This window comes from Peromyscus eremicus, chromosome 1, assembly GCF_949786415.1.
Source record: "Peromyscus eremicus chromosome 1, PerEre_H2_v1, whole genome shotgun sequence".
NCBI lineage: Eukaryota > Metazoa > Chordata > Mammalia > Rodentia > Cricetidae > Peromyscus > Peromyscus eremicus.
The window spans coordinates 69,852,272-69,871,907 of NC_081416.1; the positions used below are offsets into that span (position 1 = coordinate 69,852,272).

General features: G+C 49.8%; 2 protein-coding genes across 2 annotated transcripts in view; both read left to right on the plus strand.

The window, feature by feature from the left end:
• Eef1akmt2 (EEF1A lysine methyltransferase 2) overlaps positions 1-18,755 on the plus strand; it is an 82,872-nt gene extending 64,117 nt beyond the window's left edge. Inside the window, exon 7 of the transcript XR_009379799.1 lies at positions 18,606-18,755. The gene's annotated coding sequence lies outside the window, so the exon portion shown is untranslated. The remainder of the gene's footprint in view (positions 1-18,605) is intronic.
• Positions 18,755-19,636, plus strand: part of Fam53b (family with sequence similarity 53 member B) — a 61,921-nt gene continuing 61,039 nt past the window's right edge. The window contains exon 1 of the mRNA XM_059265375.1: positions 18,755-18,864. Within this exon, the coding sequence (XP_059121358.1) occupies positions 18,787-18,864 (78 nt within the window). The 5' untranslated portion in view covers positions 18,755-18,786. The remainder of the gene's footprint in view (positions 18,865-19,636) is intronic.

Genomic DNA, 19,636 nt, shown 5'->3' on the forward strand with positions numbered 1-19,636 from the left:
ACATATCTGGTAGATAGCAGCCACTCCTTTGTCACTCCGCTCTGTTATTTCCTCCTCTGGTGACAGGTACTCTGCAAATTCTGTGGGCTTCTCAGTGTCATCCTTGATTTGTGTCTGAATTAACAAGTGTGTGGCGTACGCCCCTCTTGCCTACCCCTGTTTTCAGCAGAAACTTGGTATTCCCATCTGTGCCCATCTTCCACACTGGCCAGCGCATCCTAAGTTTCAGGGTTGGCCTGTCTCTTGGTTTACTAGGCTAAGTCTCTGGAGTCAGAGCTCAGAGACCCTGGCACTGCCAGAGTTGTCCTTGAGTGCATTATGGGGATGGTTGGGAACCTTTTTGCCTCAGGTCCCAGCCCAGCGGAAGTGCTGGGTGGGCTGTAGGCCTTCTGTCCCTTACTGGCCTCTTGACTTTTTACCTTTTATGGATCCTGGTTTTTTGCAAATTGATACCCCAGTTGCTTGGGTTCTGGGACTGAATCTACTTAAACGGTGACTGCTGGTCACATCCCAGTGTTCCTCATGCATTTGGTCCAATTTCTAATGAGCTCTCAGGTGACACTGCTGTTGCTGCGGTTGACCTGGGGACTACACTTTGGGACCATGCTGTTTTAGTAGGTGCCAAGGTACATGTTTACCCTAAGGGTGCAGGTTGGCCTGTGGGTTCTCACCTGCTTGGTGTGTGTGAGGTAGTTCTCTCTCTTACATGCATCACCCGCTGTCTGTTCCTGTCCCCTCACTTTCCTTATTTGGACCCTGGATGCCAAAGCAGATGACCATAGGGAGTTTGCGTTTGAAGCCTTGGTTTCTCAGAGAGATTTAGTTTACCTGTTCTCACCAGGAAAGACTGTGGTTGAGTGACTGACAGAACCGACAAGCATCAGTTTTGCTCTCTGGAATATGCTCAAGATTCCTGACAAGTACTGTCATTCTGTGTTGGGCCTTTATTGTCCTAGGTGGCCTGAACTCAGGGACCCCGTGGAGCAGTGGGAACTACAGTGCCAGGAATCAGCTGGTCAGAACCCTATAATGGCTGGAGAATGGAGGTCTAAAGCCAAGAAGGTGGTGTGTGCTTGAGACCATGCAACCCCAGCCAGTGGCTGGGAGACTTAGTGCTTGCTGAGATTGGTCCTGTCATCTTTGTCTGGAGTAAGTTTGAAATTGTGGCTGGCCTTGTGTACTCTGAAAAGGATGGACTGGCTGGCAGGCAGCAGGGAGTCACTTTGCCCGCTTTGTAATGTCTTCTCATTAAAAAAAAAAAAAAAAATGTAGTGTGTGTGTGTGTGTGTGTATGTATTCTTGTGGAAGTTAGAGAATGACTTTATGGAGTTGGTTCTCTTTTTCACCTTATGTGGGTTCTGGGATTTGAACTCACGTCGCCAGGATTGTGTGGTAGGTGTCTTTACTCACCGAGCCATCTTGTTCAGTTTTGCTTGCTTGCTTGCTTGTTTCCTTCCTTCCTTCCTTCCTTCCTCCCTCCCTCCCTCCCTCCCTTCCTCCCTCCCTCCCTCCCTCCCTCTCTCCCTTCCTCCCTCCCTCTCTCCCTCCCTCCCTCCTTCCCTTCGGAGCTGGAAGACACTAGGTTCGTAGCAGTTAGACTGACTCCCCTCTGCTGTCCCAAGGCCCTGCCCTCAGCTCCCAGCTCCCAGCAGCTGTGGCACATTGGCCTTTGTGCTTTCATAGCTATATGAGCACGTGGGGAGCGCGTGCCCTGCACATGGCTTGAGCACATATTTATAACTGTGGAGTCTGAGACCATCGTGATGTTCTCACATGGGACTCTGTGTGGCCGCTCTCCTTCCCCAGGGGAGAACACAATTGTTGTATTGTCTGTGGCGTTCTGGGTGAGCCGTGTGGGTCAGCACGGGATTGTTGCACTGGAAGATGGAAATAGCTGTTTTGCAGCTTTGAGCCCTTATGTAGCTATTGTGGGAAGGGGAGAGTTTGGGGGACACTCCCAGGATCCCTTGGGTCACCTGACGTTGTTCAGTTGAGTGCACCACAGCCTTGTAGCTCAGGTCGCTTGTCTAGAAGTCTACAGAAGAAGCAAGCTGGGGTCTGGTGGGCAGACTCTGCAAGTTAGGGCAGAGCAGAGTAATGAGAGTGGGCGGCTCCATGGCCACCCTGTGAAGCAGACGCCTCCCTCTGGGCCTCCTGAGGGGTGCTGGTATGTGTCCTGCCTGCCTAAAGCTAAGAGAGAACCCTCAGCTTCCCTGTAGGTTTCTGGATGGAGTGTCAGACATGTTACTTTGTGACTTCCTCTTAGAATGCTCTGAGCCCGACTCTAGCTGTTGAAATCCTTGTATCTGTTGAGCCAACACACATGCCACTTTCCCCAGGAAAACCCAGCGCTTTGCCTCTCTTCAAGGGATTATTGGCTCATCCCTCCGTGTTGGACACTCATCTTGTGGTATCTACTATACCTGTAGTTGCCCTGTGGGAACATTAGGTCCCTAACACAGTCATCTCAGTGAGGGTTGGATTTGGGACAGGACTCCGATACCAGGAGGAAATAATGATGGAGGAAACATAGGAAGGGTGTGTGCAGGATCTTCCTGTTCAGTTGGAGTCACCCAAAATGCAGCAGCACATTCATGCTTGACTCTTTGGGACAGCTCTGCCCCCCGGCTCTCTGCTCTTTCCAGTGGAGCGCCTACAAAGACTCGGCTGTGCAGACTCTGCCTGGCCCAAGGCTAGCCTATGAGCATTGTCTCACCTCTGCTCCGGCTTTAGCTAGCTAGCTTCTTCTAAAAGCAGAACACAAGAAACAGCTTTGGGCCAGGGCTCTGTGCTCTACACTTGCCTATGACTGGATATGAGCAGGCCTCTGGCTCTGTTGAGTGGTGGAAGGTTCCGTGGGGTTTAGCTAGTCACTGGGCATTCTAACCTGCTCGGCTGCTGTGGTGCTGGGGCTTCATGCTTGGTCCTTTGTGAGTGAGGTGGTTCAAGGCTTAGAATTAGTGTTAACAGCGTCATTTTGATAATGTAGTAAACTCCACAAGCAAAAGACATTTCAGCACCCTTTGGCAGCAAAGCTGAGACTTGACAGGGTGTGGTGAGTGTGGTGTTCACCGTTTCCAAAATCACAAAACCAAACTAGACTGTGCTGTGTAGCATAAGCAGCCCTCCCGCTGCAGCTTCCCAAGGGCTCAGATTCACAGGCAGGTCCCACCACACCTGCCTTTGCTTCTCTGCTTCTCTTCTGTCAGCAGACATCTTCTGAGTAGCCGTGCTTGCCAGGTACCGGTGATGGGACCAACTAAAGTGGGTTTGTGCCCTCTAGAAGCTCCCAGCCCTTGGTGATGATAGATAACTGTGGTTGAAACCCAGAGATAAACCCAGGCCCACGGGCGTGGCTCGGAGTAGAGGGGGCTTCCTCTAGTTAGAGGTGTGAGCTTGAAGATGGTTAGTCTGGAGTCTGAGAGGGCAGTTGGAGGAGTGTGAACAAATCCCAGCCAGCCAGTGAGCAGAGGTCTGAAGGCATGAAACAGTAAAGAGTAATTAGGGAATATAAGGAGTCTGTGTTTTAAGTGACAGGCATAGTATGTGCATGGCACCAACTCAGCTATGAAGAGCAATCTTCCACTCCTCCCGGACCCCTAGCTATGCCCGTTTTCTTGCTAACTTCCCAGAGCTAACCTCCCATGCGTGTGCGAGCCATTGTGTAAATATATTAGCATCAGTATTTTAATATATGTGGGTATGCATGTATGCATGTGTATGGAGTCTAGAGGTGAGACATTGGGTAGCTCGCTTAATCACTGAACTTTGTGCTTTTTGGGTTTGTTTGGTTTTTTTAGACAGTCTCTCATTGAACCCAGAGCTCACAGACTGGCTGGCCAGCAAGCCCCCCACCCCAACCCTCCCCGACGAAGGCCGCTTGGCCTACACACACACACACTGCAGTGCCCTGTTTTTGACATAGGTGTTAGGGTTCTGAACTCGGTCTTCATCCTTACATGCCAAACACTACTGACTGAGCCATCATCTCAGCCCTTGTATTTTATTTGTAGTAGTTTCTAAAAATGTTATGCATTTTTGCACAGATCAATATGTAAAAGGGCATTCCTTGGAGCATGTCCTGTTTTTGGATCCCCATTTGGCCTCCCTGTGGATAGCTGATGTTAGTTCTTTTAAATCCTTTGAGAGACTTCTGTCCGTTAGTAGTCCCCCGTTTCTCCCAAATGGGAGCTGCTGTACCCATTCTTCTGATTCCCTCCTTTTGACTTGGTGCTATAAGGAAGGTGTTCTGTTGAGAAAATTGCACGCTCATGGCCCTTTGCACACTGTGCTTTGTGCTTGGCATGAACGGCTCCACACTCGTCTCTGCTGCCCCTCCTGTTAGGTGGTCAGAGCACTTCCCGGTTGGGCTGTACCACATGGCCTGTGTACTTTGCACATAAGTAGGACAGATAGATGGACAGGCACTCCAGGCTCCTGTGGTTCAAAGGGACAGCAGAAAGGGTAGCAGCAGAACGGGACTTGGACACTGGCAAATTATGTTCCGGTGCATCTCAAATTGAGCCTGCCCCTCACTGTGGCCGTTGGGTTCCATTGAGTTTTGTTCCTTAGCTGCCTTCATCTGTGATTTCTTTGCAAAGGGGCCCAGGCCCCTGTGTGGGCTCTCAGAGAATGAGGCTTACCCAGGGGTGTGGTCAGTATTGCTCAAAGGCTTCTGTGCTGACTCTGACCCTTAGGCCACACCCAGCAGCAGGCATGACCAGGCCAGCCAGGCTGCTTCAGTCTGGCTCTGGCAGCCCTGCCCTGCGGGACCTCATGTAGGCAGATGCTCCTTCTGGGCACTTGATAGGATTGTGCCACATGATCATCGCAGCTGTAGTACATGTTTGTCAGTTTGTTAATAAGTGAAGTGAGCAAGGGCCTGCTCAGGCAGAGGACGCAGAAGGGCGTGGGAGGGAACGATCCGGGAAGGCTTTGTAATCCTTACAGCACTGTGGTGCAAGTTTCTGGACCTCAGAGATCTCAGTTTTGTTCCACTATTTGTTTTTAAGCATGCACTTTCTCTTTATTAAATTATTTTACTTAATTGTGTGTGTGTGTGTGTGTGTGTGTGTGTGTGTGTGTGTGTGTGTGTGTGTGTAGGCCAGAGGTCAAACTTAGATGTTGTTCCTCAGGAGGTATCAACTTTGTTGCTTGAGACAAGGCCTCACCTTGAGTCTTTAGCTCACTGGTCTGGCTCTACTGGGCAGCGAGCCACAAGAATCCACCTGGGGCCGCCCCTTCGTGACTGGGATTACAAGTGCACACCACTATGTTCAGCTTTTTAACCAGATGTTGGGAATCAGACTCAGGTCCCCAGCCCCACCTCGTGTTGAGAGAGCTTCTCCCGCTGGGACCTGGAACTTGCCAGTTAGGCTGGGCTGGCTGGCCAGTGGGCCCTAGGGATCTGTTGTGCCTGCCTCGCCAGAGCTGAGATTACAAACCTGCCACCACCCACAGCTCTTCATGTGTGTTCAGACACAGGTCTTCATCCTTCTGTGGTAGGTATTTGTATACCTTCCTTCTTGATGTATTCTGTCTATTTATTTACATGCATCAGTCATTACTAATTCTTGCTTCTTTGGAAACAGAGAGTGTGGTTCTGGATGGCTGTGTCTTCTACCTTACCATAATCCCAGCACACCCAAAATACTTGGTAAACTTGGTTGAATGAATTGATGCAATTACTGATCACATAGATTTTTCCCAGGACTTCAGTGTACTGTTGACTAAGCATGGTTTTTGTGAGCAAGTGCTGGACTCTCACCTGTCTGTACCTGTTAAATTTCATCTGTTCTGATCTCATTTGTGGTTAACTTTGTTATTATTATTTAAAAGATTTCTTATTTGTATGTGGATGTTTTGAGCCAAATGAGTTTATTGGTATATTGGTATATTGGTACCATGGGTATGCAGGAGCCCTTGGAGGCCAGATGAGGGTATTGGATCCTCTGGGACTGGAGTTAAAAGTTGTGAGCTACTTTGTGGGTCCTGAGAACCCGGGTCTTCTGCAAGAACAGTAAGTGCTCTTAACCAGTAAGCCATCTCTCCAACCCCTGTTGTTATTTCTAAGTCTGAGAGCATGAAACACCTCCCAAGCCCGGCTCATGGTCTAGGCTGCCAGTGTTGGTGGTTTGTGGAGCTGTCCTCTTCCATATGGCTCTGTATCAGTGCCACTTGGTTTGGGAGGTGTGTGGAGGTGGAGTGCTCAGAACCTGCAGTGAGCTTTGCTGCTGACGCAGTGAGTGAGTGGGCTTCCTGAGAGCAAGGACATCTGCCCCAAAACCTGGTTCAGATGGAGCCGCTGGGGGATGACGGCAACAACGTGCTAACTACAGCAGCAGCTGGCGTACTTGGCAGTTTGTCAAGCACTTTAGGGTATGTTTTGGACAAACAATAGAACCAATTTCTGTCTCTTCTGGAGTATAGGCCATTTTTGATGAGGACTATGATGTACTCATCTTTGGAAATTAGATTAACTCTTTCAGCGTCCTTTGAGTCCCTAGAATTGTGCAGAGATTGGCTTGAGGCTTGGAAGAGGCTATACAGCTTCCCAAGAGGCCTTGCTTCTAGGCTGGGTAACTAGAGCTGGCTGTTTCCTGTTTAGCCTGCAAATGATTCTTCACCCAGGTCTCTCTTACTTTACTGGAGACTTGGTGTAGAAGGAAGTGGAGAAGAATTTGCAAATGAAATACCTGTCCTTCCTCCTGACCCCACACCCTGCCAAACATAAAAAGGGAGCTCGAGACCCAGTGAGCAGCTGCTCCTCCAAATTTCTCCTTTTAATTCCATGGCCTGCTCAGTAGACCAAATGCCTGGACCGAGTTTGGAATTAGGACTTGGTGAAACCCTTAGTTTGGAGTCTCCTTCTCTACCTAAAGATGAAAGAGTCTGGTGCTATTTTGGTCTGTCTGCTGACAGATGGCTGCTGTTGGACAGAGAGGTTCCCCACTGTGATGCTGCAGGCGAGGCTGGGAGTGGGTTTCCTGGAGCTGACCCTGTCCTTTGGATCCCTCCACATCACAGGGACCAGATGGATGGCTCCGGCAGTCTGACCCGAGAAGGCTACTAGTTTACTGGTCCTCATGTGTTTGTCACAGACAGACCTACTGGGCAGCTCTGATCCTCTCAGATGTTGTCTTGGCAGCTGATGGAGTTCTTGAACTTGAAGATGTCGTAGATCTTGCAGTGATGTAGGGTAAAGGAGAAAAGACAGAAAGCTCAAGTGTAATTGGTTACTCTGATAAATTTCTACACCACCTCTGCAAAATAGGTTGGGTATGACACCACCAGATCAGGAAGGGGAAGTCTTGAAGTGTGAACCGAGGTCAGGATGTGTTCTGCGTGTGGGTGGCAGATGGGAAGGCTGGTGGCCTTCATGTCTATAGTGGTTTCTACAGTGCTCGTAGGTCCATCTCCTGTATCGCCTCCAGTGTTCTGGTGTGATTCTGTTTTGGATAAGGATGCTGGAGCCACTAACTTCAGCAGTAAAGATCACTGCCATCTTGGCTGTGTCCTAAGTGACAGTGGTTAAGAAGCTGTCTCCTCTCAGTGCCTCGGCCTTGGGGCTTTTGCAAGCACAGGGCCAGCAGGAATGCTTTTCCTTGCTTGCCTGGTCACTGAAGCCATATTGTTAAGAAAGCTGTGTTGCAGGCTGGCCTACAGGAAGGAAAGAGCATTTTTACTGAAGGACCCCATGCCTCATAACCATTTCCTGGGCTGGGGAGATGGCTGAGTGGGTAAAGTGCTTCCATGCAAATGTGAGGCACTGAATTTAACTCTCTGGAACCACATAAAGCCAGTGTGGTAGTGTACACCTTTAATCCCAGTGCTTCCGTGGTGAGATGGGAGAATCCCTAGACGCTCGTGTGCCAGCCAGCCTGGAGTACACGGTTGCAAACAGCAAGAGATCCTGTCCGAAAGCAGGTGGCAGGTAAAGACCAACACTCAAAGTTTGCCATCTGACCTCCACACATGTCATGGCATGCATGCACCTGCCTGTCACACATTAATGTGCATACACATGCATATACATATGCTTTTTTTTTTTAAGTTTTGTAAAGGAAGAAAGGAAATTATTGTTCTGGGAAGTGTCAGAACTGGCCAATGGCCAGTTTGTTCCCCCCTTGAGAAACTTATAATTCAGAATGTTCTTCCCTTCACCAAAATATGCCACTGTGCTCCTGTGTGCTTTGAACATGCACTCACACATACATTGCAATCCCCACCCCACTGGTATGTAGGAGAGGGGCTACTAGTCTCCTCCATCTGTTCATTCAGGCAGATCTGAACATAGGTCTGGCTCCCTGTCCCAGTACACCTCTGGGGGATGTCACACTTTGAGCCCTGTAGCAACCAATGAGGATTTGGCTTTTGCTATTGCTCAGTTTCCTGGGGCTGTGAATACTGTTTATCAGCTCTGAGTGGTGCTAGAATAGTGGGACTGAACACAGCCCAGTATAGTCATTGTTTTGGGGGCCAATTTGGGGTCCCCATGTGCATGTGACAGGTAAGGAAACTGAGGCTCAAAGAGGCATAGGGCCACATAGCTGATATGTACCTGTACTTGGATTCTGACAGAGCTTGTCTGGCCCAGCCTCCCGTTTGTCAGGTGAGGGGTACTAGCCCTGGAGAAGAAAAGTGGTTGGCAGATAAGGCATTGCTGGCCAGTGACACTGCCGGGCCAGAGTCCCCGCTTCCTACGCCCCATTCTACCACGCAGCCCGTACTGCCTCTGGTTTGAACTTCTCCATTTTCAGTGTTGTCTCTAATTTTTTTAACCCCTCATCTCTTTTTTACATCATGGATTGATTAAATCGCTATAATGTAAATAGGTCTGCTGATGAGCAGGTCAGGATTGTCTTAGGCTAAGTGGCTTAACCTCTCTGTAGCTTATCCTTAGGACCCTGGCTGTCCTGTTGCCATCCTCTTCTCCCATTCTGCTCTTCATCCTGGCTTGGAGGAGAAGGTGCTGTCTAGCTCTGTGCTGTTTGTAAGTACTCGTTCTCCTGTGTCCTTGGAGGAGAAGGTGCTGTCTAGCTCCGTGCTGTTTGTAAGTGCTCGTTCTCCTGTGTCCTTGGAGGAGAAGGTGCTGTCTAGCTCCGTGCTGTTTGTAAGTACTCGTTCTCCTGTGTCCTTGGAGGAGAAGATGCTGTCTAGCTCTGTGCTGTTTGTAAGTACTCGTTCTCCAGTGTCCTTGGAGGAGAAGGTGCTGTCTAGCTCTGTGCTGTTTGTAAGTACTCGTTCTCCTGTGTCCTTGGAGGAGAAGGTGCTGTCTAGCTCCGTGCTGTTTGTAAGTACTCGTTCTCCTGTGTCCTTGGAGGAGAAGGTGCTGTCTAGTTCCATGCTGTTTGTAAGTACTCGTTCTCCTGTGTCCTTCCCTTTGGTTTGTTTGGCAAACTCTAGTCTGCAGCAGGTTCTCTCACAATGGCTGGTGATGGGAACGGGAGAGCGCACCTAGGAACCCATCTCTGTTGTTTCTCACTGAGACACGTCAGGCATGTCACCTTCAGCATCAAGACACAAAATGGACCCCTTGTTCCTATGTGCAGGTTTGTTATGCTCTCCATCACAGCACTTCTGCGTCTTGGAATAATGTCGTTTCTGTCCCTCCTGTTGAAATGTTAGTTTAGAACAGAAAATCCCTGTGACACTAAGAGAGTGGTTAGAACACCTTAGACAACAGTCCTGGCTTGGTTTAGCAACTCAGCTTACTACTGGGTTTTGTTTCCTCCCATCCAAACCCAGAGAGAATCAGGGGGAGCCTAGGGCAGATGCCAGGCCCCTTTCTTGCTGTGCACTGTATCTGCAAATCCTTCCCCAAATGTGAGACTCCAGTGGACTCTGATTGTCCGAAATTCTGGGCCAGGGAGCATGTATTCATCCCGGTGAGTGAAGAGAGCACTTCCTAAGACATGCCTTATTCTGAAGCAGGGACAGGGCTCAGGGTGAGGAGGGTCTCTCTATTTAAGAATGGCAGGTGCTTTATGATTGCGTAAGAAAATACTTCTCATCCCTTGAGTGCCCAGCACCAGCAGTGCAGTGACAGGATTTTTTCTTTTTAACCAATTTACACACATTTAGTGTAGGTGTCTGCTCTCTGGGGAGTTGTGCTGAGGGTTTCAGTGGATCTAGGGATATTTTTGTGCTCCCACCTGATAGGACGTTATTTCTTAATCTTACACCTGAAGTCAGTAACACACAGAGTTTTTATGCATTGTATTATGTATTAGCAAAGGAGTATAACTTGTCCAGGACCACATGGCTTACTTTGGACTGAGCTTGGAAGTACTGCTTTCCAGTGCCTTTCCTCAGCTTTGATGCTGGATTAACAGATAGACATTGATAAGACTCCTGCTGTGTGGCTCAATACTGAGGCTGAGACACTGAGACAGGGCCACACCTAACCTGTATACATTAGCCATAACTTCGGGAGGAGGGTAGGATGTGCTGTGGTGTGTATACAAAGGGAGACAGAGGCCCAGGGGGAGCTGGGAAGGTGGATGAGCACAAATTCTGGCTGGAGTAGTGATAAGCAGTGTAATTCCTCCATGCCCGGGAGTACCAAGTTTCCCAGGTGACAGGTAACCTTCTGTATGCACTTAGCTTAGCTGTGCAGATAAAGGTGGAAAGTGATGGCTTTTTATCCCCTTTTCACCTTCAAGATAGCCCTCACCCGTCCATGCCTGCTGCCTGCAGGGTGACCTGTGTTCCAACCTATATTCTAGAAGCCTGGTGCTTGCCCTGGATTGCTTAAGAAGAACCACATTCAAGAGGCACATGCACTGTTTCAGTGTTAGAGCAGTGTGTGTGCATGGCTACACAGATAGGTATTAGGGTGTGGGTGTGTGTTGGTTTTTCAAAACAGTTTCTTTATGTAACAGCCCTGGCTATCCTGGAACTTGCTTTGTAGCCCTGGCTGGCTTCAACTCACAGAGATCCACCTGCCTCTGCTTCCCAAGTGCTGCGATTAAAGGCATGCACCGCTACTGCCCAATGTGGGGTGTGTGTGTGTGTGTGTGTGTGTGTGTGTGTGTGTGTGTGTGTGTGTTTGTGTGTTTTAAGACAGGGTTGCCAAACAGCCTAGGCTGACTGGCCAGTGCACCTCAGAGGTCTGTCTGCCTCTGCTTCCCTAGTGCTGGGATTATATGCAAAGCTGTGGGTTTTGTTTTTAGGGTTTTTTTTCTTGCCACATAAGTTCTGGGAATTGAACTCAGTTCTTCATACTGGCTTGGTAAGCACTTTACTTACCGGGCTGCCTCTCTAGCCCAGGGGCTAATACCGGGCTGCCTCTGTAGCCCAGGGGCTAATAGATATGCCAACCTTTGGAGTTCAGCAGATATAAGTTGAGGCTTTGTGTTTGTTTCACAACTAGATGACCACCTTGGGCCTGGACCTCTTTCGTACTCTGGAAATGGCATAGCCACACCTCCCTTCTGTAGGGACACTTGAGTTTGCAGTCAGTACGGCATCTGGCATGGTCCCTCTGGCTAATATTTCATATTCCTTCTGGGTTGAAAGGCAGACTCTGTGTCACTCCATTTCTGCAAATAGAGATGAAGAATTTGGAACATGGCTTTAAAAACATATGTCTGTGAACTGGGAGAATGCTTCAGCCAATAAAGTGCTTGCTGTAGAAGCAGGTATAAAGACCCGAGTTCAGATCCCCTTGCGAAAGCTGAGTGTGGTTGGGTGTGTACCTGTAATCCCAGCTCCCGGGAGGCCGAGACAAGAGGATCCCTGGGACTTGCCAAATAGATAAGTTTCAGGTTCAGTGAATGAGATGGAGAGCGGTAGAGGAAGTATGGACAGATGGATACACACACACACAGACACACACACACACACACAAAGACACGTATTTTTTGTGGATGCTGTTTCTATTGTGGGGTTTTCTTAAATCAGCATTTGGTACTGAGCACATCCTTAGTGTCTGACTACAGAAGTTTCATTCGTCTCTTTCTTCCTGTCTTTCCTAGTCGATCTTTCAGGCGTACTGAGGAGCCTGGGCTGAATTGAAATATGTACTGTGGTGGGGCTACACATTCTCAGGACCTTCCTCAGGTTGAAACTGCAGCCTCTTTCCAATGTCATCTTGGTTTGGAAGGTAGTGCTCTGGATGAAGTCCCTAAGCAGCTTTTCTCGCTCATCCTTCAAATACAGGTGGCTTAGTTAGACCATCAGCAAGGAAGGGCACCCCACAGATGCAGTTCCCTTTTCTTGGCAGCTAGAGAGCAGGCCTGCAGGCCTCAGCTGCCTCAGCTCTGCTCATGCTTCTGAGTTTTTAACAGAATCTGATAGGAGATGGCGTGATCGTGGAGACATGCACTCCTCCAGATGTTCATGAGTTTGTTTCTAGATCCTGTCTCCAGATGACTTGTCATGCAAGTTTACATGTGCATGAGACTTTCACAAAGACCTTGTGGTCTTGCTGTCCCCTCCTGCTTCCTTTGCTTAACGAGAGGGGAAGTAGGACACTATGGGCTGTCAGGAAAAGCAGTGTCTGTGGCCAAGTCCACGCTTAGGTTTCGGTCAGAGTTCTGTTTTTAAGACACTGAGATATCACTGTCTGTACAACCCACACAGGCTGAATAAAGATGTTAAAAGGAGGAAAAGTTTAATTGTCCTGGCAGTTTCCAGTGTGGTCAGTTTCTTTTTAAGGGATAGGCTTTCAAAGTGGATGATGGACACCTTCCTTCAGTAAACTCCTGCAGTCTTCCAAAGATTCGCAGGGAATTGTGAAGTTTGCAGAACTTCTGTGTGTGCTAGTTCATTTAGCATGCTCTCCTGCCACAGATGGGCCATGTGTACTTTTTACCAGGCTCCAGAAGCCAAGCGCCTGGCCTGGAAGTGCTGTCCCCTGGCTGTGTTCAAGAGTGCAAGGCCATGACCCTCACTGAAGGATGCAGACCAAGAGCAAGGCAGTTTCCTGTCAGGAAGGACCACGTGAAAGAGCAGAGCTGGCCTGGCCCTGTGCTAGCAGAGGGGCCCAGGCTAGGTGTGGCAGTATGCACCTGTAGTCCCAGCACGTGAGAGACTGAGGTAGGAGGATTGCCCTCACTTTGAGGCCAGTCTAGGCTACAAAATGAGTTCTAGGCCATCCTGGACTATAGAATAAGACCCTGTATCAAAAGAGAGGTAGAGGAGAAAACACATGTATGCAAGGGAGGGAAATATCCAAGGAGCAGGCCTGGATTGGAATGCTGGCCTTGTCCTGTTAGCTGTGTGGTACTGGCAGATGGTTGGATTTCTGTTCTTCTAGCTTTGATCTGCCCTTCTGGAAAATAACACTCTTTACAGCAATATCTCTTCATAAGAATGTAAGGAGATTAAGTGAGAGACCTGCCTGGGGTTGGTGCTCAGGGAGATGAGTTGGCGGCTATGGTACCATGGTTGTAGCCCTGGATCTCTCACCTTGAGGTCCTGCTGGGTCACAGCACTGGGAAGTTTAGGTGGTTCATTCTCTGGAGGAGGACTGTATCTGAGGCTAATTTCAAGCTCCTTGTCTCTGTATGTCTAAAGGCTGGGATTATAGGCATGTAGCATGTACTCAGCTTCTGGGTTGTTCTTATGCAAATGCACCATTGGGCGAGGACTTGGGGGGTGGACAAGGAGTCTCTGCCAGTTCATTGATACCCAGTGATGCGAGATCACGGGACAGTGGAAAGTCTGATGTGAGCTCTTGCTTTTGTGGTGGAAATCCTGGGGAAGGTGAGTCACTGAGCGGGTCTCATGGGGTAGGAGCCAGAAGGCACTGTGTTCCCATGTTCACATTGGCGTGACAGCCAGGGGAGACCCTCCCCAGACATTGGACAGCTTAAAGGGAGGAGAAACAGAACAGGAAACCTCTGTCTGTGCTGTCCAGGAAGTCATAGCAGTCAGGTGGGTGTAGAATGTAGGGACTGGGCAGCGATGATACAAAATTTCAGTACAGATCTAGAGAATCTAATGTCAGGCGAAGTTCACAGATGAGAAATGTGGCCTGCATCCCTGCTTGCGGAAAGGGGTATGGAGACCGGTGTCCAGGACTTCCTAGTACAGTACAATGCACTCTTGAAGTATTTAGGTCTCTGAGTTTTAACTTGCACACATGAAGTAGGGTTTAATTAAAATTTTTAGTTTGGGGATAGTGAGAGGTCTCAGTGGGTCAAGGTTCCTGCCACCGGCCCGATAGATTCCCAGGACCCACATGGTAAGAGAGCTAACTCCTGCAAGTTGCCCCTTGACCTCCACATGTGCACCATGTCCAGCGCACGTACTCAAAAAGGTTTTAGTTTAAAATGATGTCATTTTATATTCATTCAGCTCTAAGAAATGAAACAGGAGCGTGGGTGTTTCCCACTGTTTCCCCCAATAGTAATAGCTTCAGCAGCCCAGCATCAGAAAACAGACATGGAACAGTGGAGTCCAAAGCACCTTCCTCTTCCACAGCATACCTTGTGTTGCTTTTGTTGACACCACCGCCTTCCAGACTGACGACTGCTATTCTTCAATTCTGTAATTTTATCATTTCAAGAACTTGATACAAATGATATCACATAGCAGTTAAACCCTAGGGGGTTCACTCCACCCCCCACCTCCAAGAGTTCTTTGGCTCATCGAGTTCTTGTGCATGCCTAGTTCCTCCTTTTACTGCTGAGTGGTATTCCCTAGAATGGATGAGCCACTGTTTAACCATTCACCAGTGAAGGACGTTTGGCTGGTTTCCTGGTTTGGCTGTTATGAATAAGGTGTTTGTACGCAGGGTTTGAGGTGAACATGCTTTACTTTTCCAGGTAAATGCCGAGGAATGCAATTGGTTGCTAGGCCATATGGCCGTTGCCTAAGTGGGTTTCTGAAGGGCACATGTGGGATAGGCAGGTGGGCAGCAACGTGAAGGTACAACCTTGGGAGCTGGTCCACCAGGGATCAGATCCTAGCTTTCAGCCTAGACGCTGGTGAGTTGCTTCATACGGCTGTGAAATGGGGATAGATGAGCCTATTTTACAGCTAATGTGTGTAAAGCAGCTTTTACTAGCATAGTAGGTGTTTGTCTGTTTTATTTTGGGATGGTGCTGGTTTGAGGCAAGATCTGATGTAACTGAAGCTGGTCTTGAACCCTGGTCCTCCTGCCTCCACTTCCCAAGTGCTGGGATTACAGGCATGAGCTACCATGCCCCTCCTGATCCTCCTGCCTCCACCTCCCAAGTGCTGGGATTACAGGCATGAGCTACCATGCCTCCCGACTTGTCAGTTCATTTCCTGCAGATGAAATAACTGAAGCTGGGTAACTTATGAAGAACAGACTTTTATTGAGAGGGAAGGGTTCACAGCGTGGCTGAAGAATCGGCTCAGCTCTGCAGGGCTCCCGGCAGATGGTGTCATACATATTACATGTAAGATGGAGAGGACACATGGTGAGACAGGAGTGGCTGGGCGCGGCCAGGCATGTGCTTTTAGAACAGGTTTGTTTGTTTGTTTAAAGAAAATTCACCTAGTCCCATGACACCTGCTAAAGGCCAGTGCCCTGCAAGACCTTATTGATGATCTCTCACTGTGCCCTTCACCCCTTAACATGGCCACACTCGGAGCAGGTGACCCCTTGGAGACAGACCACAGTAGTGCTCAGTAGATAAAAGCCGTGCTTCATGTGGTTATAGAGAAAACCACCCAGGCCAAGCAGGTCCTGTGCTCAAGAGGTGGCTTCTATGGGGGTATTGCCAGGCTTATGTCTTGCCACCCACCCTTCTGGGATCCCCCAGTGCTTTCCCTTTCTCTCTGGCAAGAGGCCTTCTTACACCGGTCTAGGTCACTGGACGGGCACCAGCATCCCCTCATGGGGTTGGTCAAACCTATGCCACTGGTCAAAAGAAAACCAGGCAACTCCAGATTGGCCAGGCTCTACTGGTCTGGATGAGCCTCTGCGGTCCGACGATGTACCCAGACTCACAGAAGCTGCTGTGATTTAGCCTAATTCCAGAAGTGTGTGCTGAGCTCACACTCTGTTCAAGAGACTCTGCTGGCGCATGCGTGTAAAGGGCAGAAAGCCTCTTCCAGCAGATCCCAGGAGCCAGTTCCAGCTACAACTCCTCTGGGAGCCACCATGTTGTGGAATAAAGTCCGCATTCAGCATGGCTTTCAGAGCTGGGGTCTTTCCAGCTCTTTGTCCTCTTGCCTTCCGTGTACCCTGTGCATGGCTGCCAATGTGCATACCGTTCCCCACATCATGTTCTGACTGCTTCATTAAAACCATTTTAAAGGCCATACAGTATTCTGTCACACAGCTGTACTGTAGTTTATTTAACTAGTCCCCTGTGAGTGGGCAGCTAGGGTGTTCCTGCTCTGGGCCCCTGTGCAGAGGAGTCACCACCACCACCACCACACACACACACACACACACACACACACACACACACACACACACACTGCCCTTCCCTCTGCTCTCAGCATGTATATAGTGCTGCCTCTTTTCGAGGGCGGGGCTGGTGCCATCCTTCTTCCTTCTCCAGACCTGTGGTTCTTTACTGACTACCCGGGTACACAGGTACTTGGAGTGCTCCACCCCTAGTGCCGCCTCTGCCAGCTCTGGTCCTCTGTAGGGGCTGCAGCGGAGGTGGAGCTGGAAAGAGCTCAGTCCACTTTGCAGCTCTGTGCAGAGCTGTGGCTAGATGGGTTGCCCTGTTTCCATGGCAATACATTTCCATAGCATTGCTCTTACCAGAGGGATGGACTATAATACAGCCAGGCCCCTGCTGATGGGATTTAAACAAACTAGAGAGGATGACGGCCTGGATGTCCACTGCTGGAAAGAGGGTTGGGACTTCCAGGCTCCCCCATGAAACTAGCAGTAGTATCTACCACCTATGATTTCTCAGATGAACCAGGCGCTAAGCAAAGGGCTTGAGCTTTGCTTTTCTAGGATACAGTAAAAAGAGGAAAACTGAGCCCCATAGAGAAATAACGTATTCCAAGAGTGGGGATTTCAGCCCAGATGTGCTGGACTCAGGATCTGAGTTTGTGACCACTGAGCCCACCAGTCACCTCGGAGACGGAAGCAGGGAGTTTTCCTCCCGGGCCTCGTGCCAATGGCTGCCTGCCCTAGAGTGAATTGAAGCTCACACCCAGAAAGGTGATGGCTGCCATCAGGCCTCCCCTGCTTAGGCAGCACAAAGGGCCCCTTTGAAGGGTGAGTCCAGGGGCACCCCTCCTGGCCTGCTCCTGATCCAAGCATGCAGGGGGCCAGCGGGCACTCCTGGCCCTGCTGATGAGCCAGAACTAGGCGGAATGGTTTGCCATTCCCTCCTTAAACACATCACACTTGGTTAGGGTGCACGGTTTGTAGACTGATGTGGTTTTCAAGCGTGAAGCAGGTCTCCCAGCGCCACTGGGGACTCTTGACCCCCCTGGGCCTCCTTTCCTGAACAGTCAAGTTTTACAAATGTGTTGACTCCCCTCTCCCCATCCCTGATTTTGCACTTTGGACGAACCTTGTTTTCGAAGAAGGTGGAAGGTCGTTTCCCTGTGCTCACCAGCTGGCCTGTAATAGCAGATTCAATTGCACCCACTGTAAAGTCGAATCGAAGTAAACAGGAAAATGTGATTTACAAGCTGGAGGAGAAGTAAATACCAGGGTGCAATTAATTTTTACACAGCGACCTCTAAAACCTTTTCCTGCACTGAGCAGTTTGTTTTTAATTACAGATTAGGAACTGCCTTTCTATTTATTTATTGCTATTATTGCCATTATTTCTTAGGTTTTGAATGGGGACCTTCAGATCCTCATGTCCGGGTAATTTTCTTTGAAGGGTTAACCACAGACAGGTTGGGATGGGGAACTAGGTTCAGAGAAATCCCCTTGTAAGGAACTGCTTTTCTACCTGCACTGAAGCCTGTGCAGTGTCGGCCTTTGCCTGATGGGACACGGTGCACAGGGAGGTGGTATGATGATCATCGGAGAATGGCAGTACCAAGGTGGTCTGGGCACTGCTCGTAGGTCCCTTGGTTTGGTTCACTGCGGGGAAAGGGACAACGCTACAAAGGCCTCTAGTGTGACTGTGTGGGAACACGGCACTGTATGTCTCTAAGCAGGGTGTGCATGTCTCTAAGCAGACCCTCCTGATTTGTCAGTAGCATTTGTTCATGACTAGGTGGAGAGGTGAGCCAGTGCCCAGCTCTGGATCCCCTGCCCCCTTTGCTATTGGATGTGAGGATGAGGAGTATGATCCTCAGCCCGTCTAAACTTGTCCTAGTGTGAACTCAGTGTGCCTGCAGAGCCAGCCCAGTCAGTGGTGAGATGCCGCATTGCCAGGACCCACATACTGCTAACACCTCAGAACCTGCGGTCTTGAAAATGGCTGATGGCTGGATCCAGATGTTTTGCTCTGTCTAGTAGAGCATTGGCTATTGGATATCTGAGGCTAGCTGGTGCGCGTGCGTGTGTGTGTGTGTGTGTGTGTGTGTGTGTGTGTGTGTGATCTAAGAAAGTCATTCTGGGCCTTGGTAACCTCTTTAGTAAGGGTAGGCTTCCTTCCCTATAGGTTCCCCTGTACCACTGGGGCTGAGCTACACTGTTGGCATCCCAGGCTTTCCTAGAATTGAACCCCTTTGCTTGTCTTTTGTCTTCCCAGGTTGTTGACTACTTTTGGCCATTCCAAGAGGGCCTTGTCCCCAGACTGAGCAACTGATGGGGAGCTGTTTCTGATGACATCACTCCCCGGGATGCTCAGCTATCACTATTAATCAAGTGTGCCCACCTGAAGATGGCCTGTGCCCACCCTGGGATGCAGCCCAGTGCCTGAGGTCCTTACCATGGTGATGGTCCTAAGGAGAAGCCTCATCATCCAGGGAGCTGACTCCATAGCACACAGGACCTTCGTCCCTGAACTGGTGAGGACCCCCAAGGGCTGCATTTCTTTCTGGCCTGGTGTGCAGGGAAGGTTTGTGGTGTGGCTGTGGATGTGGTGGCACCCAGCCTTAACAACTTGGAAGTAAGCAGAGCTCTGTGAGAGGTTCTAGGCTGGGGCTGTGTGGCAAAGGAACTGTGTGGCTGCATCCTCAGAGGGAGGAAGCAGCTGGGCCCAGGTTAGAGCTGCTGCAGTGAGGGGAGGCAGATCATGCCAGGGCTTCAGCTGAGCCCAGTATTTCTTTCATCCCTGCCTGGCCTCCAGGATGAGGGATGCCAGAGTGGGACCTGAGATAAGGTTATCCCCAAAGGGCAGTGCAGGGTGAGAGCCCCTGCCTGAGGGTCAAGAATGGTAGATGAAGAAGAAAGAAAGAACAGCTTGGCAGCAAGGTGGTGGGCTGTGGTGAGAGCCACTGCGGCTGCCCTCTGACCAAACGGTGGTGGGCTTCCTTTTCCTTGTCTCATGTTACCACATTGTGAGTAGTGTGTGGGCTGAAGCCCCTCGCCCCGGTGAATTTGGGAAACACCTGGGACCCGCATCTGACCCACGGGCCTTCACAAGTGCCTGGTCCTGTGGACGGTCATAGGCCGACAGAGTTGGGGGAGCAGCATGACTTGGAGCTGCGCCTTGCCCTGCTTGTCCAGAGTAGTTCCCAGTCTAGAGGGAGGCTCTACCAAACACACAGTATGCCAACTCTAGCTGACACCCTGTTGAGGTTCAGGTGTGCTGAGGAGTCGGGCTGGGCTGTAAATATA